This window comes from Erinaceus europaeus, chromosome 4 (genome assembly GCF_950295315.1).
Source record: "Erinaceus europaeus chromosome 4, mEriEur2.1, whole genome shotgun sequence".
Taxonomy (NCBI): domain Eukaryota; kingdom Metazoa; phylum Chordata; class Mammalia; order Eulipotyphla; family Erinaceidae; genus Erinaceus; species Erinaceus europaeus.
The window spans coordinates 106,195,674-106,214,670 of NC_080165.1; the positions used below are offsets into that span (position 1 = coordinate 106,195,674).

The 18,997-nt window shown below is 40.7% G+C and overlaps 1 protein-coding gene across 9 annotated transcripts in view; it reads left to right on the forward strand.

Annotated features, from left to right (window-relative positions):
* ERC1 (ELKS/RAB6-interacting/CAST family member 1) overlaps positions 1–18,997 on the forward strand; it is a 450,240-nt gene that overhangs the window by 394,141 nt on the left and 37,102 nt on the right. For 5 of the 9 annotated variants that reach the window (XM_060190339.1, XM_060190341.1, XM_060190340.1 and 2 more), the window contains one exon: positions 10,781–10,969. In XM_060190339.1, coding sequence (XP_060046322.1) covers positions 10,781–10,969 — 189 coding nt within the window. Of the gene's footprint in view, positions 1–10,780; positions 10,970–18,997 lie in introns of those variants that run through there. The other 4 variants (XM_060190343.1, XM_060190345.1, XM_060190348.1 and 1 more) reach the window with 1 other exon arrangement.

The following is an 18,997-nucleotide window of genomic DNA, read 5'->3' on the forward strand; positions in this document are numbered from 1 at the left end:
GCAGCACATGTACCAGAGTGATGGCTGGTTCTTTCTCTCCTATCTTTCTCATGAATAAATAAATAAATTCTTTAAAAAAAAAAAGAAATCAAATTCCAGGGAGCTGGCTAATAGCACAGCAGGTTAAGCGCACATGGCATGAAGCGCAAGGACCAGCTTAAGGATCCCGGTTCGAGCTCCTGGCTCTCCACATGTAGGAGGGTCGCTTCACAGGTAGTGAAGCAGGTCTGCAGGTGTCTTTCTCCTCCCCTCTTTGTCTTCCCATCCTCTCTCGACTCCTCTCTGTCCTATCCAACAACAAAGATAGCAAAAATAATAACAACGATAAACAACAAGGGCAACAAAAAGGAAAAAATAGCCTCCAGGAACAGTGGATTCGTGTGCAGGCACTGAGCCCCAGCAATAACCTTGAAGGCAAAGAGAGAGAGAGAGAGATCATATTCCTGTTTGTAGCACACCTTTCTCTGAATAGCACAGACACTCATATCCAACCTGTATACACAGCTACAGATGCTTCTATATTTTCCTCCTGGATTTCAGCTGATGTGGAGGACTTCCTTCCTCCATGCCTGTACCTCTTAGACCAGTTCTTGTAAGCTGTATTAATGAAGAGCCACGTCTCATTAAAGTAACAACTTCAAACACAAAATGTGACTCAATGTCTATTGAGTACTCCATAGTAGACTTTCTGAATACCTGCATGGTCTGCAGTGTGTAACTTAACACTGGAATTGAGAGAATATGAAAATTATCTCTACTCCTCCAGCTCTTCTGACTACATACATGTGCATGCGTGAACCCTTTCTTCTTCTGACCTTGAAGTGACAGCTAGTCTTAAAAGTCACCTCAGAGACAGGCCTCTGTTTGGGTGCCCCGGTACAGATAATCTATCAAATTGTGCAGTTGCCAGATCATGATTCTTTTTTTTCAAATTAATTAACTAATTAATTTATAAAATGGAAACACTGAGAAGACCATAGAATAGGAGGGATAAAATTCCCACCAGAGCTTCGTATCCCATGCCCTCCTGTTAGCTTTCCTATTCTTTAACCCTCTGGGAGTATGGACCCAGGGTCATTGTGGGATGCAGAAGGTGGGAGGTCTGGCTTCTCTAATTGCTTCCCCACTGAACATGGGCATTGACAGGTCAATCCATACTCCCAGCCTGTCTCTTTCCCTAGTGGGTCAGGGCTCAGGAGAAGGGGACCTCCAGGACACATTGGTGGGGTCATCTGTCCAGGGAAGTCTAGTTGGCATCATGGTAACATCTGGTACCTGGTGGCTGAAAAAGAGGTAACATATAAAGCCTTACAAATTGTTGATTAATCATGAACCTAAAGGCTGGAATAGTGAAGCTGAAGATTTGGGGTCTCCATTTTGGAAGTAGCTAGTAGGTCTATTTTAGGTATATTCCAAAAGGCCCATGACTTTATTAGTTTTTACCTGAGGCTGATCTGATATGCAGGTGGACCCAAGTTATTGTCTGGGAAGATGATTTCATGGCTGGAAAAAGGGCTAGAAAGCTGAATAAGGGAAAAGAGTACCTCCCAATACAGAAAAAGTATATAAATATTGTTGACTGTATAAATATTGTTGGCTGTAAACCCCATCAATTTGATCTGGGGCCCGTATTCAGAATAGGAGCCTATGTAACCTCTACATTCCTGTAGATCTGAACTCTCATTCTGTGGTCATGGGTCGGAACATTCCTAGTTGTACCAATTTCAGGACCCATCTTCAGGTTGTAGATAGAGTATGTTATCCAACCCCACTTCGGAGGATGGAACATTCTCTACCCTTGTTGTTCCACATTGAGGGCAAGGTCCTATGGGGCCCCCCAAAGGAGGATCATAATTCTTGACTTTTAGTTGGATTCCTATAGATTGAATTGTATGTGGATATGTTCCCTGTAATCTAGATTCACACCTCTTGGGATATGATTCTTTGTTTACTGAGATACTGTCAAAGCCAGGAGGTTCTTTCTGTTGACCCTGGGCAGTTCCATTTGGCTTTCCTTCCCCATTTCTAGTGCAGTAATTGTGTTGCATCAGTGAAAGAAGAAAATGAAATTGCTAAGGTTTCACTGTGTTTTGCCCAGCAGGCTTCATGTATGTTGCTGTTTTGCAGGTCCATCTTTCCATGTAACACTGCCAGAGCTGCTGTTGTGTTGTGCTTGACTAAGGCACACTGATACAGCAGGGCCCAGCCCTCAGGGTGCCAGACTGACATGTGAGTTACCCATCTCAGCACTCAGCTGTGTGCACAGGCTGAAAACTACCATTTTCCTATATGGCCAACTGCCAACCTACTTTTTCTTTTTTAAATTTCTTTATTGGGGGATTAAGGGTTTACAGTCAACAGCAAAATACAATGGTTTGTACATGCACAACATCTCCATATAACAATACAACCCCCACTAGGTCCTCCTCTGCCATCATGTTTCTTGACCTGAACCACCCCCCCCCCCCACCATCACCACCACCCCCACAACCCCATAGTATTTTACTTTGGTGCAATACACCAACTCCAGTCCAAGTTCTGCTTGGAGTTTTCCCTTCTGATCTTGTTTTTCAACTTCTGCCTATGAGTGCGATCATCCCATATTCATCCTTCTGTTTCTGACTTAACTCACTTAACATGATATCTTCAAACTCCATCCAAGAAGGGGTAAAGGAGGTGAATTCAATATGAACCTGAGACTTTGGAGCCTCAGGAATAAGAGTCTTTTTGCATAGTCACTATGCCATTTACATTTTTTTACAATTCTCAGTTTTCTACATAACAATTCAATCCCCCTCTAGGTCCTCCTCTGCCATCATGTTCCAGGACCTTCTGAACCCTCCCCCACCTGCCTGAGAGTCCTTTACTTTGGTGAAATACACCAGACACAGTCCAAGTTCTGTTTTGTGTTTATTGTTCAACTTTTTTTTTTTTGTAATTGCATTCATTTAATTGAATATGCCTTTAAAATTTAGATGGAAAAGAGTTCTGGGGGGCTGGCAGTAGTGCAGTGGATTAAGCCCACATGGCACCAAGTGCAAAGGCCAGCATAAGGAAAAGAGTTCTGCCAATATTTTTTTCTAAGTATTTCATGGTTTCTGGTCTAATATCCAAGGGGTGTTGAAGTCCCCTTACTCTGTTGCTGTTAATATATTGCTATAGCTCTTTCAGTAGATGTTTGATGTATTTAGATGGCCTCTCCTTGGGTGTATAGATGTTAATAATCATTAAGTTCTCTTGACTGACTGATCCTCTGAGCATTAAATAATGTCCATTCCTATCCTTTCAAATTTTACTTATTTTAAGGTTTATTGTGTCAGATTGAGAATAGCTGTTCCTACTCTTTTTTGTGGCCCATTGACTCATATGGTAGTTTTCCATCCTTTCACTTTGAGTCTGTGTTTGTCTTGTTGAGTTAGGTGGAATTCCTTCAGACAGCATATGGTTGGGTTGTGTTTTCTGATCGATCTTCCTACTTGGTGTCTTTTAGTAGGTGAATTCAGACCATTGACATTTATCGATATTATAGAATGAAGATAGTGTAATGCCATTATTGTAAATTTTTAGAGTGTTCTGATACATGGCATGTTTATGATGATGTAATTGTTTATAAGAGACCTTTCAGAACTCCTTTTAGGGCAGGCTTGGTGATAGTTGATTCCTTCAACTGTTGTTTGTCTGAGAAGGTTTTTATGCCTCCATCTGTTCTTAATGATAGTCTAGCAGGATAATAGTAGTCTTGGTTGAGAACCTTTCTCATTGAGCCCTTGATATATATCTTGCCATTCTCTTGTTGCTTTTAGTGTTTGTGTGGGGAAATCTACTGCTAATCTTATGGGTTTTCTTCTGTAGGTAACTCTTTGTTTTTCTCTTGTAGCCTTCAAGATCCTTTCCCTAGCCTTATTCCTTTTCATTGTAAATATGATATCTCTTGGTGTCTCTAAGTCTGGGTTAATTCTGTTTGGGACCCTCTGAGCTTCTTGAATCTTTATGTCTTTTATCTTGTCTAGAGTTAGGGAAGTTCTCAGCTATTATGTCCTGTATAATGCTTTCTTCCCTTCCCTCTCTTTCTTTCTCTGGTAAGCCAGTAATGTATATATTACTTCTTTTGAGGTCATCCCATATATCTCTGTTGCTGTTTTAAGTATCTCTTACTCTCTTTTTGAGATCTCTTACTTCTTTCTTTGTTTTCTCTTATTCATTGATTTTGCTAATTCTCTTTTCTGCCTCACGTATTCTATTCTCTCTCCCCTCTGTTGTTTTCTGTATCCCAGCTATTTTGTTACCCTGTTGTGATACTGTATTAGCTTATTCAGCTAGTTGTGCTTTTAGCTCAGCTATTTCAGTTTTCATCTCTCTAATTACCTCAAGATAGTATTTTCTTTTGGATTCTCATTTGCTGTTTCGTCATTTCTTTTTTTTTTAATTATTTATTTATGTAAAGGAAACATTGACTAAACCATAGGATAAGAGGGGTACAGCTTTGCACAATTCCCACCACCAGATCTCCGTATACCAACCCCCTCCACTGATAGCTTTCCTACTTTTTAACCCTCTGGGAGTATGGACCCAAAATCATTGTGGGATGCAGAAGGTGGAAGGTCTGGCTTCTGTAATTGCTTCCCCACTGAACATAGGCGTTGACAGGTCGATCCATACTCCTAGCCTGTCTCTCTCTTTCCCTAGTGGGAAAGGGCTCTGGGGAAGCAGAGCACCAAGGCACATTGGTGGGGTTGTCTGTCTGGGGAAGTCTGGTCACATCCTGCTAGCATATGTTTGCACTCACCTGTGACTTGATGAGTTCCCGAAGTATTCTGAGTCTTGTGTTCTTAGGTGATCTTCTTTGTTATTCTTCTTCTTTTTAAAAATTATTTATTTATTTATTTATTTGAAAAAGGAGACATTAACAAAAACCGTAGGATAGGAGGGGTACAACTCCACACAATTCCCACCACCAGATCTATATATCCTATCCCCTCTCCTGATAGCTTTCCCATTCTTTATCCCTCTGGGAGTATGGACCCAAGATCATTGTGGGATGCAGAAGGTGGAAGGCCTGGCTTCTGTAATTGCTTCCCCGCTGAACATGGGCTTGACTGGTCAATCCATACTGCCTCTCTCTTTCCCTAGTAGGGTGGGGCTCTGGGGAAGCAGAGCTCCAGGACACATTGTTGAAGTCATCTGTCCAGGGAAGTCTGGTCGGCATCATTCTGGCATCTGGAACCTGGTGGCTGAAAAGAGAGTTAACATACAAAGCCAAACAAACTGTTGAACAATTATGGACCTAAAGGCTGGAATAGTGCAGATGAAGTGTTGGGTGGTGCTCACTGCAAACTATTGTGTACTTTTGCTTTCAGGTATATATTTTGCCCTAGTTTATGGATACATGTGAACATATGCTCTATCTCACGGGACTGGTCTATATCTAGGTTTTGGGACTTTGTTAGGAAGTGAACCGCCTGGAATGGAATTAAAGAATCCTATGAAAGGAAAGGTCTCATCCAAGTAATGAAGCTGAAGGGTTATCATTCCACACCTGAAGTCTCTGGACACAGTCTGAAGTGAAACATGCTGAGGTGGCACTCATTGCGTTGCCTACTTTTTCTTCTAAATTCAGCACCAGCCTTCTTTGGGGTTACTTGCTCACAAAGTGGGAAACTCTTCTCCCTCTCTTGCCTTTTTCTCTACTGCATTGGTTTTTGTTCATAAGTGTATATGCAGTCCTGGAACTTTGCTTTCTAGTGGAGATCTCACCCAGATGTTATATTTACATACATACTAATATTTAACCCTCCAATTTTTACTATTAAAATACATTAAGTGATTTACTGTAGAGAGGGAAGCCATATATATATACTTTTTTTTTTTCCTCCAGGGTTATTGCTGGAGTTTGGTGCCAGCACTACGAATCCATTGCTCCTGGTGGCCATTTTTTCCATTTTATTGGATAAGACAGAGAAACATTGAAAGGGAGGGGACAGAAACAGACATCTGCAGACCTGCTTCACTGCTTGTGAAGCTACCCCCGCCCGCCGAAGATGGGCAGCTGGGAGCACAAATTGGGATCCATGAATGGGTCCTTACTATGTGCACTTAACTTGGTGCACCACCACCCAGCCCCCAAGAGATAAGACTTTATCTAGAACTGAGTTCCATCTTAATTAGCTCTTAGAAACAAGGAAGAATTTTAGAACATATATCTGTCCCTAATATTTCTGAATTCATAAACCAATGACTTTCCTTTTTTTTTGTCTGGTTTTTTTTTTCATTTATTGTAAATAAACTGGATATAAAGTGGAGGGAATAACACTTCTGACAGTCACTTTTATTGCTGGGCTTTCATATTAAAACATAAACACCCAAGAGAATTGGAGCAGTACAGTATAGAATGCATTGTACTGTCCTTTGGTCACATGGCAGTGCATCCCTGGCCAATGGCTTTCATGACTTCACTTACCTCACTGTCCTCTGAGGATGCTTACAGTATGTGCCCTTGACTGATTAATTTTCTGTTGCTTCTGTTCCTTATAGTAGCCCTCTCTTCCTTTAACCCCGACTTACCCACACTGTCTTCATCTATACATACTATCTGCCTTCTGGTTGGTGAATTATCTTAATTTCATGTGTTTCACAAATATTAGAGCAAATTCACAAAATATCTCCTGCTTCAGCATCCTTCATAGGGGTGAACAGACAGCATATGAGGAGTTGGCTCAGAAGCCAGAACTCCCACCTTCTGCACCCCAAAAAGAATTGTGGTCCATACTCCCAGTGGGGAAGAAATGATGGGAAAATGACCAGAGAGTTCTGAACTCCAACTCTATCAGGAACTGCAGAGAGAGGAAGAAAAAGGGATATAGTAATATTTACATTTGGATATAGTAATTAGTATATGTGTAACTTGGAAAGGAAGCGAAGATAGGACCTATATTTTAAAAAGGCCAAATATATACAAATATAGATAATTGTAGAAATAATAGTTAACCCATATCTGCAACTTTGGGAAAACTGCTATAGCTCCAGTGGAGGAATTAGGAATCCAGAACTCTGGTGGTGGGAAGATTGTAGAGTTGTACCCGTTAACTTGTGATTTTTAAAGTCAGTATTAAATCACTAATTAAAAAAAAAAAAAAGGTGGCTCAGCAGAAGATTACTTCCTTCTCTGTGAGCTGTCAGCACAGCCCTTAAGGCTAAGTAATACTAAGTAATACTTAGCCTTAAGGCTAAGTAATACTTGTTATACTACATTCATTTTTATAATTCCAGTTCTTTTCCTTAGCAACTTGCTAAGTGTAGGATTAGGAAAATATTACCATTTGGGCAGAATTTATCTTGACATGTTCATTTTTTTAACTTCTTTTTCCCAGTGTCAAGAAAAAGATATAGTAGTCTGCATAGTTGTAGGACTAATGTGGCCTAAGCACATTTCTGATGGGTTTGATTGGACCCCTTGGCACTGCCCTGAGCCTGTGTGGACAGAAGAAATAGCTTAAGGGATTAGACATCCTCTTTTTGCTTGCCATATGTCCCTCTTCCCTTTTGAAATTAAATAGTGGCTGTTCTACCTTGTGGGAAACAAGCTTTCATTACTTAGTGACTAACCAAATTAGATAGGAAGAAAAAGGAAGAGATAAGGACATTTTTCACATGATTGACATGGCTAGTGGGTTCTAGAGAGGCCAAAGTGATTTTTCCTTGGATAGATTTGAATGGGAACTATGCTAGTTTGGCGCTTTCATTTACTGTCAAACTGCTGTGGTTTATAAAAGACATCTAAGCAATTGCATAGAATATATTTTTATCTAAAGCTAGAAAAAGTAGGGTGAAGCATTAATTAGTTGTGGTCCATTGCAGCAAATCCAAGGACTCCACAAAGAGCAGAGGAGAAAGGAGACTGAGGGAGGGTCAGGGGCCCAAAGTCCTCTGGACAGTTGGTAGAGGATATGGTATGCTGACACCTATCATGGGGAGATAAAAAAAAAAAACTGTAAACTTGTGACAGCAACATTCTTGTATTGGGTTGTTGGAAAAGCCATGATGCATTTTTCAGGTTTCCTTTGTAAAAAATGCTTTATGGCATTTCCAGAAACCCAGTAATTATAGATCATCATTTGCCCAATAAATTGGTTTTAATGAATAAGATTACCCTGAGAATATGTCCAAATTTCACTGTTTTCTGAAGTGTGTTATCAAGGAGTGAACCCAGGGCCTTGTCCATACATGATATTACTGAGCAGCCTCCCAGACCAACTTTTCCTGTTTTATTTAGAGTAATACAGGGAAAAGAAGAGAGAAGAGAGGCAGAGACAGGAAATCTATAGATTTCTGTTGGCAGGATTGCCATTTTAATAAAATTTATTCTTCCAATCCGTGAACAGGGTATGTTCTTCTATTTCTTTGTGTCATCCTCTATGTCTTTTAACAATGTCTTACAGTGTCATTGAAGAGGTCCTTCACCTCCTTTGTTAAGATTTATACCTAGGTATTTTATCTTTTTGGATTCAGTAAATGGGATTCCTTGAGTTCCATTTCCTCTAGCCCATCTTTTGTATTAAAAAAAAATACCACACATCTATGAGTATTGATTTTTGTAACCTGCTACTTTACTGAATTTATTGATGATTTCCAATAGTTTTTTTTTTGGGGGGGGCAGAGTTTTTGGGATCCTCTAGGTATAATAACATATCAATTACAAATAATGATAATTTAACTTCATCCTTCCCAATTTGGATTCCTTTGATATCTATTTCTTCCATGATTGGAATGGTGAGGGTTTGTAGTCAGATTCTGACTATGCCATACACACACAGAGACATACATGTATATTCCAAACTCTGATCTCTTTAATAAAATAAAGATTGTTTTAGCCTCTAATTCCTAGTTCTTCCCTTTCATTTATTTCATGGAAACAAAGAAAATGGGGGGCAGGCGGTAGCGCAGTGGGTTAAGCACACGAGGCGCAAAGTGCAAGGACCAGCACAAGGATCCCGGTTTGAGCCCCCGGCTCCACACCTGCAGGGGAGTGGCTTCACAGTTGGTGAAGCAGGTCTGCAGGTGTCTATCTTTCTCTCCCCGTTTCTGTCTTTCCTTCCTCTCTCCATTTCTCTCTGTCCTATCCAACAACCATAACATCAATAACAACGATAATAATAACCACAACAATGGTAAACAACCAGGGTAACAAAAGGGAAAAAATGGCCTCCAGGAGCAGTGGATTCATGGTGCAGGCACCAAGCCCTGGCAATAACCCTGGAGGCCAAAAAAAAAAAAAAATTGGTGGTATACTTAAATGTGGTATACTTATACTATAAAAAGCCATGTTTTCTGAAATGGAAACAACACTCATAATGTTAAATGTATAAACATTATGTCAAGCAAAATGTGAAGTATGCTGTTGTTAAAAGTTGATTTGTATATGTTTATGAAAGAATTGAGAACAAAATCACCAAATTTTTGCAAATGATTACTTTTGATATAATACCTGTTGGACATTTTACCATTTCTTCTACATACATGTACACACACCATTTTCCAGAGTAAAATAATTACTATTTTCATAATAAAATTTCGTTCATTTAAAACTCTTCAAAAGAAGTCAAGGAAATCACTATGGGTAGTCCTGTGAGAAGGCCAGGGAGAAATATGCCTCACTGTGGAAAGTAACTGTAGGCCTTTCTTTGACTTAAAGATGCTCCACTCTTTGTTCATTAGATGGGTCAGAGGTGTCCTGTTGATTAAAAAAAAAAAGTTCTCAGTGATGAGCAACAGGGGCAGACTCTGTCTTGTCAGCCCTGGGAATGTGAGAATCACCATTGTTTTGGCAGGGTCTGCAGCTCTCAACAGCTGCTGTGTATCCAATAGATGCTGCTCTGACATTTCAGTGCTCTGGGACTTGAGCTCCAGCCCAACTCCTCCTGTACACCAAGGCTGTGACCATTTACCAAGTACCTGGCCAGAGTTTTGTCATGGGGACTGATAAATGCAATTCTAGGATAGAATTCATCTGTAACTTAGTACACTCCCAGAATAAAAGAGTAAGAGATTCATCTGGGGTAAAAGGAATAGAAGAAAAACTAAAGCAAGCCTGCTATTCCAGAAAAACACAAAACCAGTGTTATAACTAAAAATATTTCAGAATCCTTCGTTGTGAGTCAGGTGTTTGGTGTTGTATAAGGATTTATCAATCACCATTTAAAAAGAATATCAGATATCCTCTGTGTAATGAATGAGAAAAGACTAAGCCAGGATAAGACAGAATTAGTAATGAGTTCACTCACCACATCTCTCAGCCAAGAGAAATACACACCTTCTCCAGACACAGAATTTGTCTTCTGTTCCAGGAGGTGGAAGAACACATGAAGTGTCTGTTGTTCAGTTCTTGGGATGAGCAGATTCCACTTGGAGTATTTTGCACACTAAGAAATAGATGAAAAGAAAAAATGTGAGGTAACTAGAGCCTTTCCATATCAGGAATGTCATCTCTGATAAAAACAGACTAGTTCTATTCTTAATCCACTGCTGAAATACTCCGTTTTATGTTGACAGCCTCAGTCATTGTCCCTTCCCCATCTCCCAGAGTGGTGTCGGGTTCACACTGTAAAGTGCAAATGTGGTTTTTTCTTTTTGTTGTTGTTGTTGTTGTTCTTTTGTTTGTTTTTTTAATTATCCAGAAAATTTGGGTTCAGTTTTTGGTCAGTTTTCTTAGACTTTGGAGGCATAAAGTTTTTTGTACTTCTATTTTCAGATTAATCTTAATTTTTCCTTATTTTTTTCACCTCAGATTATCCAGCCCCTTTTAGAACTTGACCAAAATAGAAGCAAATTAAAGTTGTATATTGGACACCTGACAGCCCTCTGCCATGACCGAGACCCCCTGATTCTTCGAGGACTCACGCCACCAGCCTCCTATAACCTGGATGTTGGCCAGGCAGCCTGGGAGAGTGAGCTGCAGAAGATGACCCAGGAGCAGGTAAGCCTGGGACATTAACTCTTACACGACCCCATTAAAATGCAAGATTCCAACTAATGCTCTTTCTTCAACAAGGGTTACCATTTGAAGGAAGTACTACTTAGTTCACCCCTCAGTAATAACTTGCTTAATTAACCAGAAAGGGAGAGTTAAGGAGGGAGAAGGGTAAGAGCCATCTGTTAACATACTATTATTTCATCATAGTGAGAGCCAGTAATAATTTTAACCACTCAGAGGAAGTTTGAGTTACAGGTATTTAGTTGTTTGTCAATTTTCTTTGACTTGGGAGCTAAAAAGACATGGGACCTTTTCATGACCCTGGGGGGGTGGGGTGTGTCAGGTGGTGGCTTACAGTTAAGCACACATAGTACAAAGTGCAAGGACCTGCACAACGATCTAGGTTCAAGCCCCTGGCTCCCCACTTACAGAGGAGTCAGTTCACAAGCAGTGAAGCAGGTCTGCAGATGTCTGTCTTTCTCTCTTCTTCTGTATCTCCTCGTCCTCTCTCAATTTCTCTCTGTCCTATCCAGTAAAGTGGGGGGAAAATGGCCTCTGAGAGCAGCAGATTCGTAGTGCCGGCACCAAGCCCCAGCAATAATTCTGGAGGCAAAAAAAGACTCGCCCTCAGGGGAATTAATGTATGTTACTCATTTCATGCTACATTTCGGTTTACTGGTATCTGTAAAAACCCAGGGACACCATGTTAATGGTGTGATATTTTTTAATTCAGTAAAAAAAAATAATAAGTTTGTCTAAAGAGACAAAAACCTGACTAAAAGAAATAGAAAACAGAATGGGAGTGGAACAGAGAACAGACACGGAAAGAAGAGTAAATAAATACTGAGAAATAGAGATAAAGAAAAATAAATCAATTCTTTTTTAAAAATTTCTTTATTGAGGAATTAATGTTTTACAGTTGACAGTAAAATACAATAGTACATTCATAACATTTTCCAGTTTTCCACATAACAATATAACCCCCACTCTTCTGTCATCATGTTCCAGGACTTGAACCCTCCCCCCTAGCCCCCAGGAAAAATAAAGCAATTCTTAAAACACATTCTAAGCTCTTTTTTAAAAAATATTTATTTTCCTTTTTGTTGCCCTTGTTTTTATTGTTGTAGTTATTGTTGTTATTAATGTCATCGTTGTTGGATACAACAGAGAGAAATGGAGAGAGAAGGGGAAGACAGAGAGGGGGAGAGAAAGATAGACTCCTGCAGATCTGCTTCACCACCTGTGAAGCCACTTCCCTACAGATGGGGAGTCAGGGTTCAAACCGATATCTTTACGCCTGTCCTTGCACTTTGCACCGTATGTGCTTAACCCACTGCACTACCACCCAACTCCCTCTAAGCTCTTTTTGTTCCTGCTGCATAGATAGGTGTTGATAAAAATCCCTCACCTGGTAGCCAGGTGGTGGCACAGAGGGTTAAGTGTACATGGTGTGAAGCGCAAGGGCCGGCATAATGATCCCAGTTCGGGCCCCTGACTCCCCACTTGCAGGGGGTTCGCTTCACAGGTGGTGAAGCAGGTCTGCAAGTGTCTTATCTTTCTCTCTCCCTCTCTGTCTTCCCCTCCTCTGTCCATTTCTCTCTGTTGTATCCAACAACAACAACAGCAATCAATAACAACAATAATAACAATAACAACAATGATAACAAGGGCAACAAAAGGGGGAAAAATAAAATTAAAAAATCTTTTACCCCCCCAGAAAACTTTCTTAAATGCATGAGTAGAGGATCTGGAAATAACTCAGCTGGTAGGACAGACATGTACCTTTACCATGTACAAAGTCAAGGGACTGGATGGTGGTACACCTAGTTGATTGCACATATTATAAAGCCCTGGGAGCACCAGAGCACTAAAAGAAGTTCCCTGGATGGTGGAGTAGTATTGTTTCTGTCTACATTTCTTGCCTGTTTCTCCCTTTCTGTCTGTTTCTGTCTCTGAAAATTTTAAAGAATGAAAAGACTGGGGCTGAGTACTGGCACACTTGGTAGAGCACATACAGTGTGCAAAGAACCCGGTTCAAGCTTCCGGTCCCCACTTGCTGCAGGGGGAAACTTCACGAGTGATGAAACAGTGCTGTAGGTCTCTTTCTTTCTCTCTGTCTACCCCTTCTATCAGTTTCTCTCTGACTCTATTCAAAGTAAGGGTAAGAAGGAAGGGAGGGATTAAAAAAAAAGAAGGATGAAAGATCAATTCAGAAACAGTGGGATTTAGATATGCTTGAGGCTTAAATACCATAAAAAGCAGAGATGCACAGATGTTGAAAATGTATTTAAAATCATAGGACTTTAAAACTATTTTTCAGCTAACCAATTCTTGTTTATTAAATAGGATCTATCTTGTGCACTGCCCACAATGAGAGATTATGTACAATCCCAAACTCATGTTAAAGACTGTGGTTACAAGAAGTGTAAACTTAGATATAAAGAAACAGTTTAGCAGCACATCCAGGGGAAAGGATGTCCACCAGTCCAGGGTGCCAGATCTGTGTCTTCTGCCTTGGTTCTCTTCTCTTCTCTTCTCTTCTCTTCTCTTCTCTTCTCTTCTCTTCTCTTCTCTTCTCTTCTCTTCCTCTCTCTCTCTCTTTTTCTCTTTCAATAGAGACAGAGAGTTCAAGAGGCAGAGAAAGAGACATAATAGCACCAAAACAACCTCCTCTGGACTCAAACCTGGGAAGGAGGGAGGGAGGGAGGGAGAGAGAGAGAAAGAGAGAGAGACAGAGAGGGCAAGCATTGTTTCCAGACTTAAAAATCTATGGAATTTCACCTGTGGAGCTTTAGATTTGCTTGGGCCTATGAGCCCTTTGTTTGTTTTAGTGATTTAATAATGATTGACAAGACTGTGGGATAAGAGGGATACAGTTCTAACCAGAGTGCTATATCCCATCCCCTCCACTGGGAGGTTCCCTATTCTTTATCCCTCTGGGAGTTTGGGCCCAAGATCTTTATGGGGTGTGCAATGTGGGAGGTCTGGCTTCTGTAATTGCTTCTCCACTGGACATGGGCATTGACAGGTTGAGCCTGTTTCTATCTTTCCCTAGTGGGGTAGGGCAGTGAGCCCTTTTTTATCCTGACTCCCTCTGGAAACTCTAGCTTGTACCTGCCCCACTGTTGTGTCTAGAAGCAGGTAGCTCATCTGATTTCAACAGGTTCTTATATGGAAGGAAATTGTACCTCAGGATGAGTTCTCTCATGAGTCTCATTTTGTCTAGATGATGTTTAGATGAGCTCTGAGGTTTAGATATATTGCTAAAATAGCTTAGGACTTTCAAGTAGATATGTTTTACATGTAAAAAAAACATGTAACTTAAAAAGGACTCAGCTATGGCACATAAAGAACTCATCTGTGGCATGTCTCAGAGTGGGTTCAAACAAAGCTTTATTATGGCGGTATAGTAGTAAGGGATATTGTATTTTAGATATGACAAAATAAGCAATTATTAGCAGGGGTTTAGGTTACTCACTATGGCTGTTGAGGAAAGTCTTAGAGTTTACCTGCTAGCTGAGTCACACGTGTTCAGTTCCCAGGAGAGGCAGCCATGATGGGCACCTCGAGCACCCTCAGCCAGAATCCATCTGAGTGGGAGCAGAAGCAGGGGCCAATAAAACCAGACTTCTGGCTGCCTGTGCTCAAGTCCATTTGATCCACCCACAATCCCTTGTGGGTTTATGCAGATTGTAGTATACTCTGTCACCAGGCTGATGTCAGTCAGCTGTGTGCTTTGTCCAACTTCCTATTGTTGGCCGGCATATTGCTTCACAACAACATGAGTTTGAGAAATACAAATGATGGATAGGAAGGAATGTTATGGAACTGAATTATGTGCCCCAGATTCATATGTTGGGATTTTATTATTGTTTTATTTATTTTTGTTTTGTTTTACCTGAGCACTGCTCATCTTTGGCTAATGGTGATACTGGAGAATGAACCTGGGACTTTAGAGCCTCAGATGTGGCTCTATTTTACACAGACATGCTGTCTCCCCAGCCCCATTATTTGTGCTGAAGCTTTAACCCTGTCACATCGGGCCTTTAAGGAGTTAAGTTAAAATGACAGTGTGAGCCCTAATCTAATCTGACTTGTGTCAGAAAAGGAGATTTGGGTAGAAAGAGAACCAGGGGTGAGTCGGGCAGTAGTGCAACAGGTTAAGCGCATATGGAGCAAAGCACAAGGACCGGCACAAGGATCCCGGTTCGAGCCCCCAGCTCCCCACCTGCAGGGGAGTCACTTCACAGGTGGTGAAACAGGTCTGCAGGTGTCTATCTTTCTTTCCCCCTCTCTGTCTTCCCCATCTCTCTTCATTTCTCTCTGTCCTGTCTAACAATGACGACATCAATAACAATAATAACTACAATAAAAAACAAGGACAACAAAAGGGAAAAATAAATATTAAGAAAAAAAAAAAAGAAAGAGAACCAGGGCTGTGTGCTCACAGAGAAAAGGAAGATGGCAGGAAGGCAGCCGCTGCAAACCCAGGAAAGATCTCAAAGGGAAACAGTCATACTGACACCTTGTCTTTGAACTTCTAGACTATAGAATTCTGGAAAACCAATTTCTGTTATTTAAGTCACCCAGTGTGTGGTATTCTGTGTTGGCAGCCCTATCATAGCCTTTCTTTCTGAAAGGTATTCTTCTCCAAGTACAGTGCTCTAGGTTGATGGTTTTGCTTTAGGTAAGATGCCATTCCATGTTTTCCCTGACTTGCATGGCCTGTTGAAAAATCTGATTTCTTTGACTGTTTTCAAGATTTTTCTTTCACTTTCAACTATTTGATAATAATGTGCCTTGTGTGTTTATATTTCTTTCTTTGCATTTCCTATTCAAGCTTTGTCTTTTTTTTTTTGTTGTTGTCTTTGATTCTGCAAATTCTAGGTCTCTCCAAGTTAATCCTTTACTCCTTTCTTCTTCTATAATTGAAATGTATTAGATCATTAGATATTTTTCCACACATCTTGGAAATGTTTTGAAGATTCTTGTTATCATTTTGGATAATTTCTGTTGCACTGTCTTCCGATTTACTTGCTTTCTGTGGTACCTCATGATGTTTTATTATATAGTGATATATAGAGGAACATTAGAAATATAAAGGAATATAAATAAAAAGGAACATTACAAACTGACAGATGCTATTTTTGCTTAGAGATAAGCATTCCTCTTCTGTCAGGCCATGAGCATTGAGAAGTCATGGATTGGCTTTGAGTTTTGGCTTTGCTGTAATGACATTCTCTGCACCACAAGTTTTAAATTTTCTAGAGCTGACTGCCACTGCCTTCTGTTGAATGTTCTAGAAGGTGGATTATACTCAACTCCCTGCTTTGTTCTCAATTCTATTTCCTTTCTTCCCTAGCAGCCTGCTCTTGTCACTCATGGTGGGCTCCCCCAGAACAGAAGGGTGCCCCTCCTTTGTACAGGGTCTCAACACAGATGGGTTTCCTGCTCCTCTTCCCATAGTACAAGGCTTCTGCTTTGAGTCAGTACAGAATCTGGGGGTCTAGTGATTTCCTGTCTCTTTGCTGATGATGGATTGCTTTTGCCTAGAGTCAAGGCTGTTGTTTGAGCAGATTTTTACTCCTCCCCTGGTCTCAGCAGCTAGTCTCTGCCTAAAGCAAGGCCTGTGGGTTTCCTGCCCTGCCCCCAGCAGCCAGAATTTTTCAAGGCAGGGACAGTATCTAGACATGGATGGGTTTTCTGCCCTACCCCACCCCCAGCCCCCCACCCTCCCACACCTGATTTTTGCTTCATTTCAGAAAAGAAGCCAGTATGTGGAGCTGGGGAGACAGCATGATGGTTCTGTAAAAGGCTCTTCTGCCTGAGGATTTGAGTTCCCAGGTTCAGATCCCCAGCACCGCCATCAGCCAGAACTGAGTGGTACTTTGGTGGTCTCTCACAATCTCTCTTCCTCTCCCTCCTCCCCACCCTGCTCCACCATGCTCCCCAGCTTTCTCTTTGCATCTCTCTTTCATTAATAAATGAGTAAAATGTTTACATTAAAAAAAAAAAGAGTCCAGAGTGTGGGCCTTGTGCCCCTGTCCTTGTGTGGTCACCATCCCACCTGTGCTGCTCCAATTCCACCCCCACCTTCCTGATAAACTCGGTGGAGTTAGGAAATCTTGTCAGTGTATTAAAAAGCTACAATCGGGGGGTTGGGCAGTAGCACAGTGGGTTAAGTGCACGTGGTGCAAACAGTTCGAGCCCCCGGCTCCCCACCTGCAGGGGAGTCGCTTCACAGGAGGTGAAGCAGGTCTGCAGATTTCTATCTTTCTCTCCGCCTCTCTGTATTCCCCTCCTTTCTCCATTTCTCTCTGTCCTATCCAACAACGAATGACATCAATAATAACCACAACAAGCCTACAACAAGGGCAATAAAAGGGGGAAAAATGGCCTCCAGGGCCAGTGGATTCATGGCACAGGCACTGAGCACCAGCAGTAACCCTAGAGGCAAAAAAAAAAAAAAAAGCTACAATCATCCATTTGCAAAATACAGTGATTGATATTATGTTATTCTTGTTATAGAATCAACTGAACTGTTCTAATTTTGGAAGCTAGAAAATTATTCAAACAAACATAAAACTGTTAAGGTTTTTTTTTTTTTTCACTTACTATCAGTGTGTCAAACTCCCTTTGCAGTTTAATAGTAATTATAGCATAGCTAATGTCGTAGTTTATCAACCATAGTATAGCCTATGATGTATTTGTTTCTAGGCTTTACATTGAGCCTTTATATATCAGTGATTTTCATTTTCTAGTTTTGTAAATTTGCCCCCAAGTTTTATGTTTTTAGGAGTTGTCTTGGATGTGATATATTAGTTTGATTGGACTGGACAGATGATGTCAGCTTCCATGGACATAGTCTTCAGAGGCAGCTAGACTTATACATGCATTGCTTTACCTCCATTCCCTGCTGGGTGTTAGTTTTCTTACTGTCTCCACCTGCCCTTTATCTTTCACTAACATAATGCTGCAGGAGAATTGTAACACATGTATCAATATATGATACAGTGATGGTACTATTGCCAGCATCATTTTCACTTGGTGTTTTACTAAGATGCAGCTTGATGACCCCACATCAAGTACTGAAGATTCTGACCTTTACTCATGTCAGTGCCTCCTTGACTTCAAACTTGCTGTCGTTCTCTTTCCATATTGTGTTCAAGGAGCAGGTCTTTTGAGAACTTTGGTGGCTGTCATGGGGGAAGTGGGACACAGAACTTTGATGTGTGGTGTGGAATTATGCCCTGTAATCTTGTAGTCTTGTAAAGTACTGTGAATTGATTACAAATTTAAAAATTTCAAAAGATAGAGTGCGAACAAGTGCAGGTCTTCTATGCCTGCCCTGCACAAGCTACACTCTACATGCCTCTGCCCTTCTTCAAGCAACGGGCTGCTGCTCTTACGGTCACTTGTCATATCACATCTCATGGGGAAGGAAGGGATGTTATTCTCAGGGAGCTAAAGAGGACTTGAGTATTACCTCTTTGAAAACTGTTATATAGCCATTTTGTGGATAATGTATATTTAGTTCCAATTTTTGTCCCTAGGCTCTTTTTGTGTATAATTGTGCCAAATTATCTTTTTTTTTATTTCATTGGGGTGGGGGGTAATGGTATACAGTACAGCTGTTGACACGTGGGTAAAATTTCCCATCTAGTCTAGTCCCTAGGCTCTTTTTGTGTATAATTGCGCCAGATTATCTTTTTTTATTTTACTGGGGTGGGGGGGGTAATGGTATACAGTACAGCTGTTGTCACGTGAGTAAAATTTCTTATCTCCTCATGATAAGTATCTGCAAAATCTTTTACCTTCAAGTCCTTTTCCTTCACCATGCACCAGAACCTCAAAGCCTTTCCCCCCTTGCAAAAAACATTTTGAAAACATTGTTTAAGCTTTCAGAAGCAAGTATAGAAATCATAATAACGTAAGAATGAAGAAATGTTACTTCTATATCTGCTTCAGGTATATATTTTTTTAATATTAGATATTTTTATTATCTTTATTTATTGAATAGAGACAGCCAGA